This window comes from Octopus bimaculoides, chromosome 3, assembly GCF_001194135.2.
Source record: "Octopus bimaculoides isolate UCB-OBI-ISO-001 chromosome 3, ASM119413v2, whole genome shotgun sequence".
NCBI classification, from domain to species: Eukaryota; Metazoa; Mollusca; class Cephalopoda; order Octopoda; family Octopodidae; genus Octopus; species Octopus bimaculoides.
Window position 1 is genome coordinate 93,757,701 of NC_068983.1, and position 18,653 is coordinate 93,776,353.

General features: G+C 32.9%; 1 protein-coding gene across 6 annotated transcripts in view; it reads left to right on the forward strand.

Moving 5' to 3' along the window:
• Window positions 1-18,653, forward strand: part of LOC106883961 (transmembrane protein 245) — a 503,944-nt gene that overhangs the window by 182,061 nt on the left and 303,230 nt on the right. For all 6 annotated transcript variants that reach the window (XM_052966323.1, XM_052966324.1, XM_052966327.1 and 3 more), the window contains exons 8-9: window positions 9,414-9,512; window positions 13,152-13,295. In XM_052966323.1, the coding sequence (XP_052822283.1) occupies window positions 9,414-9,512; window positions 13,152-13,295 (243 nt within the window). The remainder of the gene's footprint in view (window positions 1-9,413; window positions 9,513-13,151; window positions 13,296-18,653) is intronic.

Below are 18,653 nucleotides of genomic sequence, written 5' to 3' on the forward strand. Positions count from 1 at the left end.
AGTAAGGCACAGGCATGGCTGTGTGATAAGAAGTTTGCTTTCCAACCACATGGTTCCAGGTTCAGTCCCACTGTGTGGTCTTTGGGCAATTGTCTTCTGCTATATATCCTCAGGCTGGTCAAAACCTAGTGAGTGGATTTCAGAAACTGATACAAGCCTGTCATGTATATATATATATATATATATATATATTATTACTTGTTTTGATCTATGGCTCACTTCCTGGTGGAATCAGTGAAGGGAATCTTCACCTCAAAAGACAAGAACTGGTATCAGTGTGGAATCAAAGAACTGACAGAAAGGTGGCATCAGATGGTGCAACATAATGGCCTCTACTTGGCTGCTATTGTAACTTGATGAATTAGGTGGATAAGTGACCAAAATATTGCAAAACTTAAGACTACTAATAATTGTCTTTCATCTCGCCAGGATTGATAAAATAAAGTACCATCTAAGTACTGGGAATCAATGTAATGAACTAACCCTGACCCCTCAAAACTGTTGGTGAACAACTGTTTTGAGGGGAGGGCAAGTAGATATCATCAACCCCAGTACTTGACCGGTACTTTATTTTATCAATCCCAGAGAGATGAAACAAGGTTGATGTCAATTGAATTTGAGCTCACATGATAAAAAGCTAGAGCAAATACCACAAGGCTTACCAGCTCACCATCTTAAAGAAGACTCCCATCCCAGAGGTACCCAAAAGGTGACTAAAACAATAGAATTCAAAGAGAAAAGGGAGAACAACAGAACAAATAAATGGAAAGAAATAGATTTACATGGCTGATTCATGCATCAAACTGAGGATGATAGAAGTAAAAAAACACTGGCTTTAGTTGACAGACAGGAACTTGAAATGAGAGCCTGAAGTAAAAATTATAACCACTCAGGAACAAGTCATTAGAACAAATCTTATAAAGGCAGTCAAACAGCAAATGTAGAATCTGCAGAAAAAGAGATAAAGTATCAATCACCTTTTAAGTGAGTGCAATATACCAGCACAAAAGGAATATAAATGTAGGCATGACTGTGTAGGCAAAAGACTTATTGGGATGTTAGCCAAGTGTGTGGCTTCAAAACAATAGAAAAATGGTATGAACATGAACCAGAGACTGTGACAGAAAATTAGAATTATAGGATCTTTTGGGACTTCCCCATTGGAGCAAGAAGACCAGATATGATTATAGAGGACAAAATAAACAAACAGTGTAAGATCATAGATTTTGTAATCCCCTATGATAGCAAAGTCACCAGAGATATCATAATCTAGCCAGAGAGCTGAGGAGACTGTAGAAGGCAAAGACAACAAATTTTCTTGTGATAAGTGGTGCACTTGACACAACACCCAAAATGCTACATAAAAGTCTAATAATGGTTTCAAATTTTGCCACAAGGGCAGCAATTTTAGGATAGGGGAAGTGTTGATTACATCAACCCCAGTGTTTAAATAGTACTTATTTTATTGACCCCAAAAGAATGAAAGGCAAAGTTGACCTCAGTGGGTTTTGAACTCAGAACGTAGCGACAGGCAAAATACTGCTAAGCATTTTGTCCAGTGTGCTAACGATTCCACCAGCTTGCCACCTTACCTAAAATTTTAATGATGATGATGATGATGATAATGATGATGATAATAATAATAATAATAATAATAATAATAATAATAATAATAATAATAATAAATGTTAGAATCAAAACTGGTGAGAGTTAATATTACCATAGCAATTATTACACAGACCATGCTAGCATTGAGATACTCTACTTTTCTTTTTTAAAAGTGGACAAAGACAAAGCTACAAGGATTAGATTAAAAAAAAAACTAGAAAGCTCTTCACAATGCAAAATACATACTTCCCTAAAGGTAGGCTCTATTTACCATAAAGGGAAGGAGGCAAAAGATTGTTAAATGCAGAAGACACCATCAGTGCAGCAATTTTAGGTCAGAAAACTATGTTGTGCATAAATGAAGAAAGAGTGTTTTTCTGGTGTTAGAAGTAGTCAAAGAAGTCACTGAAATAGTGAAAGAATTCAAGAATAGAAATATGAATCGTAGGACGAGTAGCTGGAAAGCATAAGAACTACATGGCTAAATCATGCCACAAACTGAGGATGGTGAAAATGAAGAGTGGCAACTGTGGCTGAGAAATGGACATTAAAACAAGAAACTTAATTGCGAACTGTAGTCACTCAGGAGTGAATTTGATGAAGACAAAAATTAATAAAAAGTCAATCAGGAAGCAAACACAGAATATTTGGAAAAGGGGATGAAAGTATATAATGTCTTTTAAGTATTTGCAGTAAAGTAGCACAAAAAGAGTTTAAATGTAGGCATGTCTGTATTGGTAAAAGAGTGCACTGAGATGTTAACCAGATTTGTGAATTTGAAGTAGCAGAAATATGATACAAGCATGAACCAGAGGTTGTCATGGTAAATGAAAATTACAAATTTCTCCAAAGAGATTGCTCATACTATTAAAGCAAAGAGATCAGATATGATCATGGAATAGAAGAGGAAGTGTAAGATCATTGATTTTTGCAATCCCATATGATGATAGTAGAGAGGATATTAAAAGATTGGTAGATGGGGACTCAATAATAGGCAATAAACCCCATCATACATACCAACTGTCATTGCTACAACAGTTATTCAGATGATCATTCTTGCATTAGTGGATAAGCCTTTTCTGGCACTGCATATCACCAGTGATTACTGTTCTTTGTCATCCCTTCTTAAAGATTAACATATTGAGATCAGTCTTCACTTTGTTTATGGCTCTCTAAGTATTCCCTTTCACAGAGTTCATCCTTTTCAAGTGCTTAACACTTCTTATACAACTAACATCTTTCGTACACATCACATGCTTGTAATAGTGTACCCTTCATTCTTACATACTATGTCTGTTTCCATTTATATTCAGCTTTTCTCTTATTTGTGTTCTGTTTTTCAGACCCATTAACATGTAAATCTTCCACATTCAAGGCCCAAGATATAGTATCACACTTTGTGCTGAAGCATCATGAGAATCTGAGTTTAACTTTCTAAGAGAAACCTTTTGTTACAAGAACTATAGTAATAAATAGCTCCTTGAACTTTTCCATTCCATTCTAAGTCTGAATTTTAAAAGAAATTAATCTACGCTGGATTGAGCTCAAAGCTCATGTCTAAGCTTAATATCATATCCACTTACACATTGAGTATCTCATATGCACACTTGTATGTATGCACCTCACATTTGTATATACACATTCATAGTAATTTTGTTCTTGACAAAGAACTTGATCTTTTCTTCTTGTATCATTAAACATTGTTTGAGGATACTCATAAAGTGTGTGCATTAGTGTTTTGTTAGTGTTTTTCTCTTTCTTATACCTTAGTTTTATTTTAATCTTCTTTCTATTTCTATAAATTTCTTGCTTCTCTATCTTTCTTTTATAACACCAAAATATGTTTCCCACATAGTCAGTCATCTAAGTACAAAGCATGTTCATTATTGCTTAATATTGATTAATCTGTGAAAGGAACCAATATTTTCAAGAGATGATTAGCAGTAGTTCAAACACTAACTTATATTTATCAGATGGCTTAGATATTGAATTATCCATCAATTAATAATATTGATTTATACTATTTATGGATTAACAATGTTATTTCTAACTTGCATTGCTTAGAAAAATATTGTGAGTGTCTGAAGTTAAAAACCAACAACTCAATAATGAAATTAACAGTTTCTAATTAGTATGCTTTATTAGAAGCTAATGTTTTAACAAACTTAATTCTAACCATTATTACTGGTTCAATTTATGGTAGACCACCAGACTCGTATGGGAAATCATGAAATAACATGTCTGATATTCTACTACTAAATCATTCTCTGGTCTTCATATTTTTATCATCATATTGTAAGCTGACTGCATGAGCTAGTTTTATTTCTGATAGAAGCCATTAGATATTGCTAAATGTTATTCTTCCCCACTCCTTATAAAATTTGTGGCCTGGTGTTTAAGTAAGAAATCAATAATAACCCTGGAAATATTTATATCATCAATTGAATGTGATAAGCTGACATATCTTTTCTGTGTGTTTCCATTTAAGAAATGCTAATCCCATAAGCTGGTACCTATCATTGCTTCATTTCATTAGCTGCACAGATATGAGTTGTTGAAGTAGTAATTCTCAGTCACTCTCATGTCATTACTGACATTATTAAAGTAACTTGTCTTGTTAAGCTAGAAGCTTGCTTCCTTTTGCCTCATGCCATCATGTTTGATACAAGGTTCTGGTTACTTGATATAACCAGCCCTGCACAGATTCACTTAGCCTATGCTTTAAAGAAGCCATTTCAGGTTTGCTTATTACTGCCACCAAATGCAAGAAGCTATCGTAATGGCTTCCAGAAATTTCTCAGTAACTGACATTGGATAGAATGTATAGTGTTTTTTTTTTTCTATACATCACAAAATGTTCTAAACATTAATGTAAGAATGATGTGTCTCTAGGTACTGCCTCAAGAATTACGCTGTTTGGCTTTCAATGTGAATTTTATTAAAGACCAAATAAGTATCACTATCATTTTAAAATCTATGAAAATAATTTTTCTTTACCTTATATTTGTCTCTGCATCATTAAATGCTTGGCAGCACAAAGCTGACAATTTGGTGTCTTTTGATTACCATGTCTGAATACTGAAGCACTACCTGATTAATCTCCTGCCAAGATTAATGCCTTGTCTGATCATATTAAGTATTGATTGAATATGAAATATTACTGATAACAAAAACAAAAAATCTTCTCACAGACAAGTGGGCACACACATTTACACATAATACGATAATATATACTCAGTCATATTACCTTATATACACCCACCATCATTGCTGTCTGTGCAAGTCAAGTTTCCATTTGCTGAAAACTAAGAATGGTTTTATAATGATTTTGTGTATTTTTCCCCCCTCTCCTTGGTGTCATATCTTCACTGATAGATATATATCTAGCATAACTCCACTTACAATCTAAGTAAATATATGATCTCTGTTCAATAACACTTGCAAACAAAGCAGTTAGCAGATGTTCTATAAATGAAAAAAAATATAGAGAGAGAAAAAATGAAATGTTTTTATAAAACTTCTTTTAGTGTTTTTAGATGTAAAGTTGAAGGATACTCAATTTGTATATTCTGACATTAGTTTACTGAAGAAGGAAAAAAAATATCAAAACAACATTCCTGAAAGAAAGAGAAATGACAGGATGTTCTCAATGTTATTGATTTCTTTTGTCAATCATTATTGTAACCCAGAGCATAATCTCTCATGAAAGAACTGGTTTCAAGAATATTTTTTTGTTATTATCTTCAAATTATTCTTCAATAATTTTGGAAATCTCTCATTCATTCTACACTTTGATACAAATCAAGTGAAAATGAAGTAAAAACAAGGATAAATATTAAAATGTTTCTGCTAATTTCCTCTCTTCCATTTTATCTATTTATTTATTTTTTTTACCATTTTCATTTTATGATTTTTTTTCTTTTTGAAATAAATGAGGGCTGTTCAACTAATTGATTTTGACTAATTACTTAACAATTCAACCATGAAGTTGAGAAAACAGATTTAACCTTAACTGGCTAAAATATATCTTCATTGATTTTTCAAATGTTGATTTGCTGATGCTAGTGTAATCCCGGCTGGTTTGTGGAGATTAATTCCACTTATCTGCCTATATTTTTGGTTGTCAATGTGTTTGTTGTCACCCAAATGATAAGTAGACAGATTCAATTAATTTTAGTACTAATTAACAGAGTTGTTAGAGCACTCAGAATGATTTGCAGCTTCTGGCATTCTGAGTTCAAATCTCAGTCAACTTTGCCCTTCAGCCTTCCAAAAGTTCTAGTCTAGTGTGATGGACCTGCGAAATTGCAAGTATGTTAAGCAAGTCACCTTGAAATATTTATTCCAGTTCTCTGCATTCTGAGTTCAGATCATGCTAAGACCTGTTTATGTCGTAGATTTCATTCATTGCCTGGTTTAACACCGCCATTGCCATCATTGCCACTACCACAAACACCTGGTCCTTAGGTTCCTATAACAGAGCCCACTCTATAGTAAGCATTAAGTCAGATCTCTAATTTGAAGATGATACCTTTCTCTCTCCTTCCAACTAGTCTCATTGTCCCAATAAAAAAATCAGGGGAACTTCCCTTCTCTCCTGACTAAGTACAAAAATAAAATGTGCAGTTCACAACATCAGTTTATTTCTAGGTAAAGAGAAATAAAAAGAGTGGCATTCTAAAACATTATTATGAGAATTTAAACAATTAGACAGTTAAACTTTTAACCTTTTAGCATCCTGAGATACTTATCTATTCATATTGTTTTGAATTAATCATAATTTTTCTTATAGCTTTCAGATTTTTATGAGATAATTGTTAATTTTTAGAATGATATTGTAGGGTAGGTGCAAGGAGCCAGATCTGGCCAGTTTGAACATGAAACAAGTAGAATGGTTTGGCTGGATATGGCTGATTTGAATGCTAAAGGGTTAAACTGTCATATCTTTTAGCATTCAAACCAGCCATATCTGGCCTAAATATTCTACCTCCTTTATGTTCAGACCAGCCAGATCCAGCCTCTCACATCTAATCTAAAATTTCATTCCTAAAGTAAAGAGTCACATCACAGAAATCTCACAGCAAATGCATAGCTAATTAAAAACTACATGAATAAATAAGCATTATGTTTGACTGAGTACTCTGAATACTAAAGGGTTAAGCAGTTAAACAGTCTCATTGTTAGACAGCTGTTAGAAAAATATAAACAGTCAGAGATTTAAAGTGGGTGACCTAAGAAACTGGTGACCATTTATGGTTAGCAAAAATTAATTCATAAAAGAAATTACAGAAGATGCTTCCCTCATCATAGCAATTAAACTTATTGAACTTTTCTTCAATTTCTCTTAATGATTTAGACATTCAACGTATTGGATACTTAAACTTATGTATTTCAGCTAGTAAACATTTGAGCTGCTAAACATTGAAATAGTTACACATTTAAACAATTACATGTTTAAACTGTTCAAATTTTGAATAGCTAAACATTTGAACTGTTAAACATTTAAGTTGATCAACACTTAAACTTAGACATTTAAATAGCTAAACATTTAAACAGTTATATATTTTAAAAGTTACACATTTAAAGTTCAGCATTATGTGATTGATAAGAAATTCATCCAGTAAGTTGATCCTCTAAATTTATCTTATAAGTGGTGGTGGTGGTTGTGGTAAAGGCTGTGGCAGTGGCAGCAGCAACAGTTGTAGTATTTGTTGTTGTTGCTGTTGCTGCTGATGCTGTTGTTGTTGCTGTTGCTGCTGATGCTGTTGTTGTTGTTGTTCAGGCCCAAATCTGCCTTGATTAAACAGGCTTATGATCAAAGATATTCCAGCTAAAACAATCCTATCAGTCTTGGGAAATGCAGCACATTATTTAATGTATGATTAATGTATCATTATTTATTGTATCATTGTATAAGATGGCAAGTTGTGATATGAGGGAGATTGGATCGGCTGCTATTTTTAGCATGTTGAACAATCCTATAGAGGCTTTTTTATGAGTTTTGACTGGAGATGGAATAAACTTAGCAGGTTCAGAAACACTCACTTCTTACACAAACAACAGAAGAGACAAGAGAAAAGTTACTGATTCATGATGTATGAAAGTGCAAAGATTGATGATATTGGAGGCTTTGTCAACAAGATAAATGGCTGTTTCTGTAAGTGATGCTCATTGTTTCAGCTTAGTCAAGAAGAGCTGAGACTTCTGAGAGTTAGTTTTAGCCAAAAAGTTCCATCCATCATGATATCTGAGAGGAAAAGAAAGTGTTTAAGATATTACATTCTGTTTTACTGTTGGAAGTCAGAAAAAAAAAGAAGAAAAGAAAAGAATAGAAAAAAGAAAAATCTAAGAACTTCTCAATAAAAAATAAAATGGAGAAATTTGAGACAGTATAGGAATTTTGCCTTGAGATATATAGTGTTATGTACACTGATCTGCCTTGTCTACAAGTACAATGTAGTGCCTATAGCAGGAATTGAATTCATGTCCTATTATTTCTGTCCTATTAATTTAGTTCTTTGACCATTGAATTACTATATTTCACTGTCACTTCCTGCTTATTGTTAAACAGAATATCCAACTGTAAGACAAGATATGTTTAAACGAAGTGTTCAAATTTCTGTAGAGATATGTGCAACTCATACTAATGTATATTTCCACATCATATCTATATAATAAAAAGGATACAATTTCACATGATGCAATAACTTAAATGACTTCATCCCATCTGCAGTGCTTTAACATTATTTAATTTCATATACATAATATATCTTTTATCTTTTACTTATTTCAGTCATTGTGTGGCATACTGGGGCAACACCTTGAAGGATTTTAGTTGTTTTTTTTTTAAATCTGGTTTATATTCTATTGATTTCTTTTTCTGTTTAAAAGCAGAGACATAAGCTAACACTAGCTATCAGGCAGTCTTCCAGGGCCTATAAAGGGCATACACACAGCCCCTTTCTCCAAGCCAATTCATTTATGAAAAGAGAAAGCTTCCAATATCATCAATCTTTGCACTTTCATACATTATGAATCAGTGATCTTTCCCTCATCTCTTTTATTGTTTTGCAAGAGGTGTGTGTTTCTGAACCTGTTAAGTTTATTCCACCTCCAGTCAAAACTCAAAAATTCCTGAAAATTTACATCAGCCACAGGCTGGCTTTGAGCTAAAACTTCATCTAGACAAGAAGGGCAGTAATGCCTCTTAAGTACCAAACCACTAGTACAGATATACGTAGCTAAGCACATTGCTACCCTTTGTTTAGAAATAAAGGTTTCTGGTTCAAATCTATCTAGGACCATGTTCGTATTCATGAATATACATATTCAACTAAAATAGTTGAATAGCAGTTGTAAACTGATCAAAACATAATGAAGATATACATATTATATATATATACACTCTAAAGATGAGGATAATAGTCTGAAAAATTTTAATAATCTTAATAACAAATAATCTCAGAGATTTAGACATTTAGAGAATTGAAAATGTCTACAACAAATTTATGTATGGACTGCAGAGTTAACTAAAGCTTCACTTGTAAGTGGAAGTCATATTCATATAATTTTCCTGATTAATCTCGTTGTATATTTTTCACTCCAAAGAAGTAAGCTGCTTTAATCTAGCAGTTTCTTTTCTTTTGAAAACATTTTCTTTTTTCTCTGATTTTATTTTTTAATAATAGAAACTTTGTAAAAAGAAAGCACAATACGTTTAACAAGTAATGAAATAATCATATATTATACATTGAATGTGTTATGAATTGAATCGAATAATATTATATGTTATCTTCTGTTTGTAGATCCGAGATGCTGTTCAAGGTAGAGGGGGGAACAACACGCATATAGAGAAAGAAGTCCTTGAAGTGTGGGACAGACTTTACAAGAGCTGGTTTGATCGGGTAAGTTCCTACTTCATAAATGATTTATAATGACTGAATTACCAAAATATTTCAGTTCACTGCAATTATTAATCTTTTGCAAAGTGCTCAGCATCATTATTTTCATCAATATATTTAAAAATTTTAAACTTAAGAATTTTTCTTGAAACTGTTTGTGAAAAATAAACTGTTTTTGTAATAAAACAGCCATTATTGTTAATATATAAATAAACAAGATGATTTACACCTGATCTGTTTATACTAAGACTGTTGGGGTGAAGTTTACATTGCACCATATTTGTTGGGGTTGAGATTATCTGCATGTCAGATGTATTGACAGAGATTATTTTCAAACTAGATCTGTTGGACTAATGCCCAGCATTTCACTCAAAAAGAAAAGTTAATCCAAATGAGATCACTATGGAACAAAAAGGAATGACATTGGATTGGATTGGCTACAGCTTACATTGGATAAATGATGCACTGAATATGGTGGAAACATTTTCTCACAATGCAATTTTAATAATAAATGTAGTCATATCATCATAATATTTTGTAACCTTACAACACTGCAACGCCTGTAGGTCACAAAGTTCTGAAAGAAATCAAATAAATCATTGAGTCAAAATGTATTTTTATAAAAATAAATATATTTCCATCTATTTTCTTTAGGCTTGTCATAAAGCCAAACTAATCCTAAAATTTCACAATTGACTTCAGGATCCTAATATTTCATGTTAACTCATTAATCTTTGTAAAGTTTAGATGATGTATGCTTTTTAATTTACATGCCATATAGAATTTAACTTTGAAATTATTTTTACCTCAAACTGATAGCTATCAAAATATTCCTGCCATCTAATGAATTGAAAAATTAACATGGCAAAACAAAAAAATGTATGAATAATTGATGAATCAGCAACTCTGTCATAAGACTATTAATTTTCTGTGCATGATTACATATTTTTAATGATTTGATTGAATTTTTTAAAAAAAGTGTAACAGTATCATAGATCTGCTTTTCTTTTCTTAGTTTTTCCCACTATGATCGGAAACTAATTTGGGCATTTTACTTAAGTTGTGCTTTTCTAGTGAAGCAAATACACACTTTAGAGATTTCTGATCAAATTAGATTGCTGAAGGAAAAATATTCATTAAATTATCGATATGACACTCTACTAATTAGAATTGATTGTGTTTGGTACAGATGGAGTCAGTAGTATTAATACAACTACACCCCACTGTACAACTAAAGGCAATTGAAGGAACTTGTAAGCTTATGTTTCTGTATGTTATCTTAGATTAGTTTCATTTTTTTTTTTCACTTCTTTAAACTTGAACCAACTTGTTATCACTGTACCCAGAACACCATAAATTTATAGGTGATTTCTTAAAGAGAAATGAGAGTACAGCCACCATAGAAAGGTGATGAAAGATTGTTAAAACTGTGAGAGATTAGAATTGAAATACAGTGAATGTAAGAAGATTCCAAATGAATGCCATTTAGAGGAAGAATGTTGAAAATGAAATTAATATATTGACTTGAAAGGTATAGAGATCATAGATAAGAAGGGTGGAGAACATGTATATAATGTCAGTGAAGGTGAGTTTTCTAACCTTGTTGGGTTTTTTTATGCTTCTTCTGTACACAATGAAAGATGGTAATCAACAACTGCTTGAGACGAAAATATTTTCTCAACAGATATTCATGGCTGTTTTGATTAGGTTGTAGAAATATGGTTTCCATGATACATCACTTGAAATTTTCAGATTTATCATCATCATCACCACCACCATCACCATCACTATCATTTAACATGTTTGTTTACAACCATCACATGATATCAAGACAAGAATATGCACAAACCAGCCCCCACCCAACACACACACAATAGATTTCTTTCAGTTTGCCTCTACCAAATCCATTCACAAGCTTTGATCAGCCTGGAGCTATAGCAGGAGACACTTACCCAATGTGCCATGCAGTGGGACTGAATCCCAAACCACATAGATGGGAAGCAAGAGCCTTAATCACATAGCCACATCTATGCCTCCACTTAGCAACCGAAAAGTTCAGCTTTAAGTTGGCATTTAAGTGATGAAGAATTTTGCCTGAAGACAAGCTGTATCTAAAATAGCTCCATTTCTTCTAGCATTACACATAAATATTTTTTCTTATTTCATTTTCCAACATAAGAAAGTATTAAAAGGATTGTTAAAGAAAACTTAATCTGTAAAATTTACTTTTTACATAGTTGGAAATCACACAAAATAGACTTGTGATAAAATGTAATCTGAATTGTTATAGAAAATTTCCAAGAGCTGCAGCTATCAATGTTGTAGGGAAATAAGCAGAAATATGAATAGTTAACCTACATAAATTGTAAGAAATTGATTTTAACCAATTCAAATGGAAAGAAAAACTTTTATTAATGGTGATATTAATAAATAGATGCTGACCAATTTACTTCCAGCAATTACACTATTGTTGTCATACAATTTTGAATTTAACAGTATTTAATTCATCTTAGGCAGATATGGCATTTTTGTTTCTAATATGAACATCTTTATAGAAGATAATTTCACTGATAATAATGAAATATTATATTTCTGAAATTGTTAGATATAGCTTTAATGTAATTTAGCTTCAGTTTAATAATGTGTTTTTAGCTCCAGGGAGCACTTTATTCTGATTCCCTATTAACAAATGATAAAATATCACATATCAACAATAAATGCAGAAGTTTCATTACAGTATGTGGAATAAGTTTATAAAGAGTTGAGTAGATTTATCACTTAGAACAAATGGAATGGATCCATTGATGAGAGGAAATAAAGAAGTTCCATTACAATAAATAAACAGCTTTCTCAAAATATAATAACTGTATTAAAATAAATTGAAAGAATTGAATGTAGTAAATGAAACAAATCTTTAATGGAAAATAGAATACTGTTATATTACTACTAATAGAATTATAGTGTTATTATTGTAAGAAGAAAATACATAATTTTCACTTTATATCATGGATCTATTTCATTTTATGTGATGGATCCATTGCAGTTAATGTGGTAGCTCTAGTGAACTCATTGTAAGAAATAAGATGGGTCTATTGCAGTTAGTATAATGGATTGGTTACAGTTAATGTTAAGAATCTCTTGTAGTTAATGTGATATATCCATTGCAGATAAAATAGTAGATCCATTGCAGTGAAGTAATCAGTCCTTTGCATTTGATATGCTGGGGCTATGACAATTAAAGAGGTCAATCCATTGCAGTTAATTTAAGGAATCCATTTCAATTAATATGACAGATTTGTTATCATTAATATGATGAATACATCTATGTTGTACAGTACAACTAATGACAATTGAAAGAACTTGTAATCTTGTTTTCTTCACAGTTAATATTCATGGATTCATAATAGTTAATATGATGGGTCTGTTACAGTTGTTATAATGAATCCATTACAGTTAATATAATAAATCTATTGCAAGTTATGTAATGGATACATTGCAGTCAGTGCAATGGATTCAATGTGATGTATGTGACCTAAATGTGATGGTGCTAAACATTTGTTAATACAATATATATTCATGCTCTTTTGTTAAATGTTATAGTTTTATTGATGTTCAATTTGTTTTCTTTATTCCTACCACCAGAATAACACAAATCTTGTTGATAAGCCTGAGATATTGGCTGGAGGGAACTTAACTGCCTTATGGAGCCTGGCATCCAAACGAAGTGGCTTTGTCATCACAGATGTTATAAACTTTGCTAAATCTAATATTGGAACCTTGATGTCGGTAAGAACCTTTCATTATATGATTGGTTTCCTGTATCTGATACTATGTATTATTTTGATGATAACATTTATGATATTTGACAGAATCATCTAAATTTATCACTGCATGAAATCGTCTTATATATTAGAGTAATAAAAATAAGATATCATTGTTCAGCAATAATTAACTGAAATGAAGTTCTACCTTGGCAGCAGAACAATAGACAGAATGAATACATCATGATTCTTAGACCAGCCCTCATCAAAGTTGACTATCAATTATTCATTTCTGCAAGTTTCAGAACAATCTTTCATTCATACCATTGTTTCTATTTTCTTCCATCCTAATTATGTGTGTCTTTGTACAGGTATGTATGTGTGTGCATATGTGTGTGTGTGTGTGTGTGTGTGTGAGAGAGAGAGAGAGAGAGAGAGAGAGAGAGAGAAAGAGAAAACCAAACCTCTATGTTACTAGTAGTCAGGGACTATAGTTATTGCTATGGTGCACTTGAAATATGTCATAAATTGAGAGGAGAGTTCAAGAGTGGGGTGTTCAAGAGGGCCAGCATTCTAGAGAGGATGTGTAGGGATTAATAGAGCCTGGTGGAGCTGAACACAATATGAGTATCGAGAAGAGGAGAGATAAGTGTGTTGAGAGTGCCTGGATAAGAGTGGCAAGAGACTCATATGTTTATCTTTGCTGTATTAAAAATTGACCATCTTAGCATGATATATTTTTATTTACAGTGATCAAAATTGACCATCAGATTATAATTATACCTTTATATTTTCAGTGGTTAAAATTAATGATCTGAATGTTGTAATTATATTTCTATTATTGCAATGATCAAAATTAACCCTCAGATTAAAATAACGACATATTTATCTTTACAATGATCAGAAGTTAAAATTAACCATATGTAATGTACCATTACACATTATGATGATACATTTAATTCTTCACTGGTCAGCATCGACCATCATAGTATAGGGGTTTTGATTGATTTTGAATAAAAGAGGGTAATAATATCTTTATCTTTATGGTGGTCAAGACTGACATTCAGATTCTAATATCTTTAAATATTTAATGGTTAAACTTGATCTTCAGGTTATAATCATGCCTCTATCTTTTCAGCGGTTAAACTTGACCATCTTAGTGAAATTTTGTCTTTACAATGGTCAAAGTTGACTATCAGATGGAGTGATATCTTAATTTCAGTTCAAGCAAATGATTTGATTTGAGATCAAGAGTTGAAATATAAAGGATTGCAGCATGGAGGACACAAATTAGCTATTCAAAAACACATGAAGACTGTTAGCTTCACTTAATCGTTTATTATTAGGTCTCAAAATTTTCATTGCACTAACAGAATTCCACTGGATTTCTGTGAAATAACATTAGTAAGCAGGTTGCAGTTAGTGTGACAAAAAATTTGGCACAAAATAATAAATGCTTAAGGTAATAAATGTTAAGTTAACAGTCTATGTATGATTTTGAATGATTGATGTACGTCTTTCATACTGCAATCGATGTACGAATTCCATATCCAAATTAAAATTCACCATAAGAGTGTAATGATATATTTATCTTTGTTCATGTTTTCTTCTTTTATCCATAATCTATGACTGAAGAGAAGTTGGACAGCATTGTTGAAGAGAACAGTAGTGTTAACCACAAACATAGAAGTCTATGTAGAGAGAAAACTTCACTACAGTCACTATTATAATCACTACTATAACTTCATCATGTGAATTTTATTTCATAACTATTATAACTTCATTACTATTATTGTTAGTATAAATCACCATAATAACTTTATTATATTTGCAAATGCAATCACGATGATTTCATTATGTTCACCGTTTAAGCTTCATTATAATTACAATTGTACCTTGGATACTATGTTACTGACAGAATGAATGACTTCTTGGCATGCAAGAGGCAAAGCCTCAAGTACCTGTAATAATATACTTACTATTGCTTATAATTTCACAATGATGACTTTATTTTACCTTTTGATTGGTTTCATTCTACTCACCTGTGATTATGCTGGGCCTTATTACAGTAATTATAACTGCAGTACAGTCACTACTATGATATTTAACTATTATAACTTGAATATAATCATAATTGAGGTCACTATTATGATAAAAATTTAACTTCATTAAGGCTGTTGTTATGGATACTAATATCAATGCTGATTAAATATTTCTAAGGTAATGTTTTAAATTCAAAAATGATATCCTATTATTATTATTATTGCTTTTTTAAAATATTTAATCTTCTGTATTACTATCATCTTCTATAATACTGGTTTTCCCCAGTTATGACTTTTATTGTGATATTATAACATTTCTATTATCAGTGTTTTAATATTGATTAAGGCAGCAAGTTGGCAGAATTGTAACTGTGTCAGGCAAAATGTTCAGCAGCATTTCATGCATCTTTATGTTCTGAGTTCAAACTCTACCAAGGTCAACTTTGCCTTTTATCCTTTCAGGGCTGAGCACTAGGGTCAATATAATATACTTACCCCTCTCCTGAACTTGCTGGCCTTGTGCCAAAATTTGAAACCAATATTATGATACTGATAACAGAAAAGTTATAACTATTATAACAACTATTAGATAAGTAGTGTAATTATTATAATTGTTATATTATTTTGTACATGTTGTTATTCTTGTACACCATATGGGACAGTCTCTGATACTGACACTATGACACTTTCCTTGTGACATACATTTGTGACACTGTTCTATTGTCACATACATTTGTGACACTTTCTTTGTTACATACATTTGTGATACTGTTCTATTGTACACACTGTGACATCCTCTCTATTGTATACAAGAGTATGAGATGTTTTGGTGCCACCTATTTTGGACAATTATTATTATTATCAAGCATTTTAACGTCTCTCTCTCTCTTTCTCTTTCTCTCTCTCTCTTTCTCTTTCTCTCTCTCTCTCTCTCTCTCTCCTTCTTCCTCTCTCATTTTAACATTTCTCTTGTCTTCTCTAACCCCTATCTCCCACTCTATCCCTCTCTCTTTCTTCCTGTGTGTCTCTCTCTCCCTCTTTCTACATCTCTCCCCCTCTCTCTTTCACTCTTTCCTTCTCTCTCTCTCTCACTCTTTCCTTCTCTCTCTGTGCCTGTATCTCTCTGTATCTCTCTTCCTTTACTCTTTCTCCCTCTCTCTCTTTGCCTACCTGTCAGCCTCTTCCCCCCTCTCACTCTCTCTCCATGTGTATACTTCTGCACACACGTGTATGTGTCTGTCTATTTGTCTTCATCAGCAAAACATACTATCACCAACACAGGTTGAATGTTCCATTAACCATGCCAAATTATCAATGTTCAAATTGCCACATCCAATCATCTCAGTCCCTACACATACTGTAGCACTATCTCTGCTACACCATCTTAGTTATATACACTCTCGTGCTGTCCTTGTTATACATATTGTCTCTGTCGTACATATTGTGACCTGTCTTCAGTGTACATACTGTTTTGCTGTCTTTGTTGTACACACTGCAACACTGTTTCTGTATCAGTGCATGGGACCAACCCACGTCTGATATTTGATGTGAGCTTTACTCATTCATTGTGTAAAAGGGAGTGGAAGTTCAATAATAAGGTGTGGCTGTGCTGTAAGAAGCTTGCTTCTCAACCACATGGTTCTGGGTTCAGTCCCATGGTGTAGCACCCTGGACAAGTGCCTTTTCCTATTGTCTTGGCCAACCAAAGCCTTATGAGTGGATTTGGTAGAGGGAAACTGGAAACTGAAAGAAGCCTGTTGTATATATCATCATCATCATTTAACATTCGTTTTCCATGCTGGCATGGGTTGGACGGTTTGATTGAAAACTGGTAAGCTGGAGAGCTGCACTAAGTTCTAGTCTGGTTTGGCATGGTTTCTACAGCTGGATGCCCTTCCTAATGCCAGCCACCCCAAGAGTGTAGTCGGTGCTTTTTATGTACCACTGGGTGCCAATTACGAAACACTTGTATTGGCCACAACTGCAATCTCACTTGGCTTGACAGGTCTTCTTAAGCACGGTATATTGCCAAAGGTCCTTGTCACTTGTCACTGCCTCCATGAGGCCCAAAGTTCAAAGAGTGCTTTTTACGTGCCACTGGCCCAGGTGCAAGTTATGTGACACTGGCATTGGCCATGACTATGATTTCACTTGGCTTGATGGGTCTTCTCAAGCACAGCATATCGTCCAACATTTGAAGGATGCTTTTTACGTTCCAGTAGCCCAAGTTCGAAAGGTGCTTTTTACATGTCACTGGCCCAGGTGCCAGTTATGTGACACTAACATCAGCCATGACTACAATTTCACTTGGCTTGATGGGACTTCTCAAGCATGGCATATTGCTAAAGGTTGCAAACACTTGTTATTGCCTCCATATATGTGTGTGTGTGTATGTGTGTGTGTATGTGTGTTTGTATGTGTGTGTGTGTGTGTGTGTGTGTGTGTGTGTCTATCTGTCTGTCTGTGTTTTTTTGTGTCTGTGTTTGTCCCCCACCACCAGTTGACAGCCAGTGCTGCTGTGTTTACATCCCCATAACTTAGTAGCTCAGCAAAAATGACCAATAGTATAAGTACTAGGCTTTAAAAAAATAAGCACTAGGAATGATTCATTCAACTAAAAAATAATTCTCTAAGGCAGTACCCCAGTATGGCCGTAGTCTAATGACTAGAAGAAGTAAAAGATAAAAGGTAGGTAATGTTTAAACTTTTAAGCATTTAGACTACTCTGTCAAATGTGATACTTATTTATTCATGTTGTTTTGAATTAATCATGGATTATCTCACAGTATTGAGATTTTGATGATGTGATTGGATGATTTTTTAATGACATTGTAGGATAGGTGTGAGAGGCCAGATCTGGTCAGTTTGATCATGAAACAGGTGGAATGTTTGGGCCAGATATGGACGGTTTAGATGCTAAAGAATTTAATCTTGAACTATTTCATTTAAAAGTATGTGAAAAAATTAACCTTTATGATTTTTTTTTTATCTGGAATGATTATAGAAATGATAATCATAGTAACAATCATCAATACCAGCACCATCACTGTCATCATCATTATTTCATCTTCAGCACCTTCATGGTCATTATCATTATTAATATGACTAGTTTTATCCTTATTATTTTGTCATTATAATCGTGATGGGGAATCTCTTCATTTCATCGTTATCGTCATCATCATCATCATAACCATCACCATTATTTACTTTTGGAACTTAGCAGTGAAATTTTTAAATAACTCTGTATTATGAATCCTGGTTCTTTTAATGAAATATGATAGACATATAAGGAACGGCTAATCTCTCTCTCTCTCTCTCTCTCTCTCTCTCTCTCTCTCTCT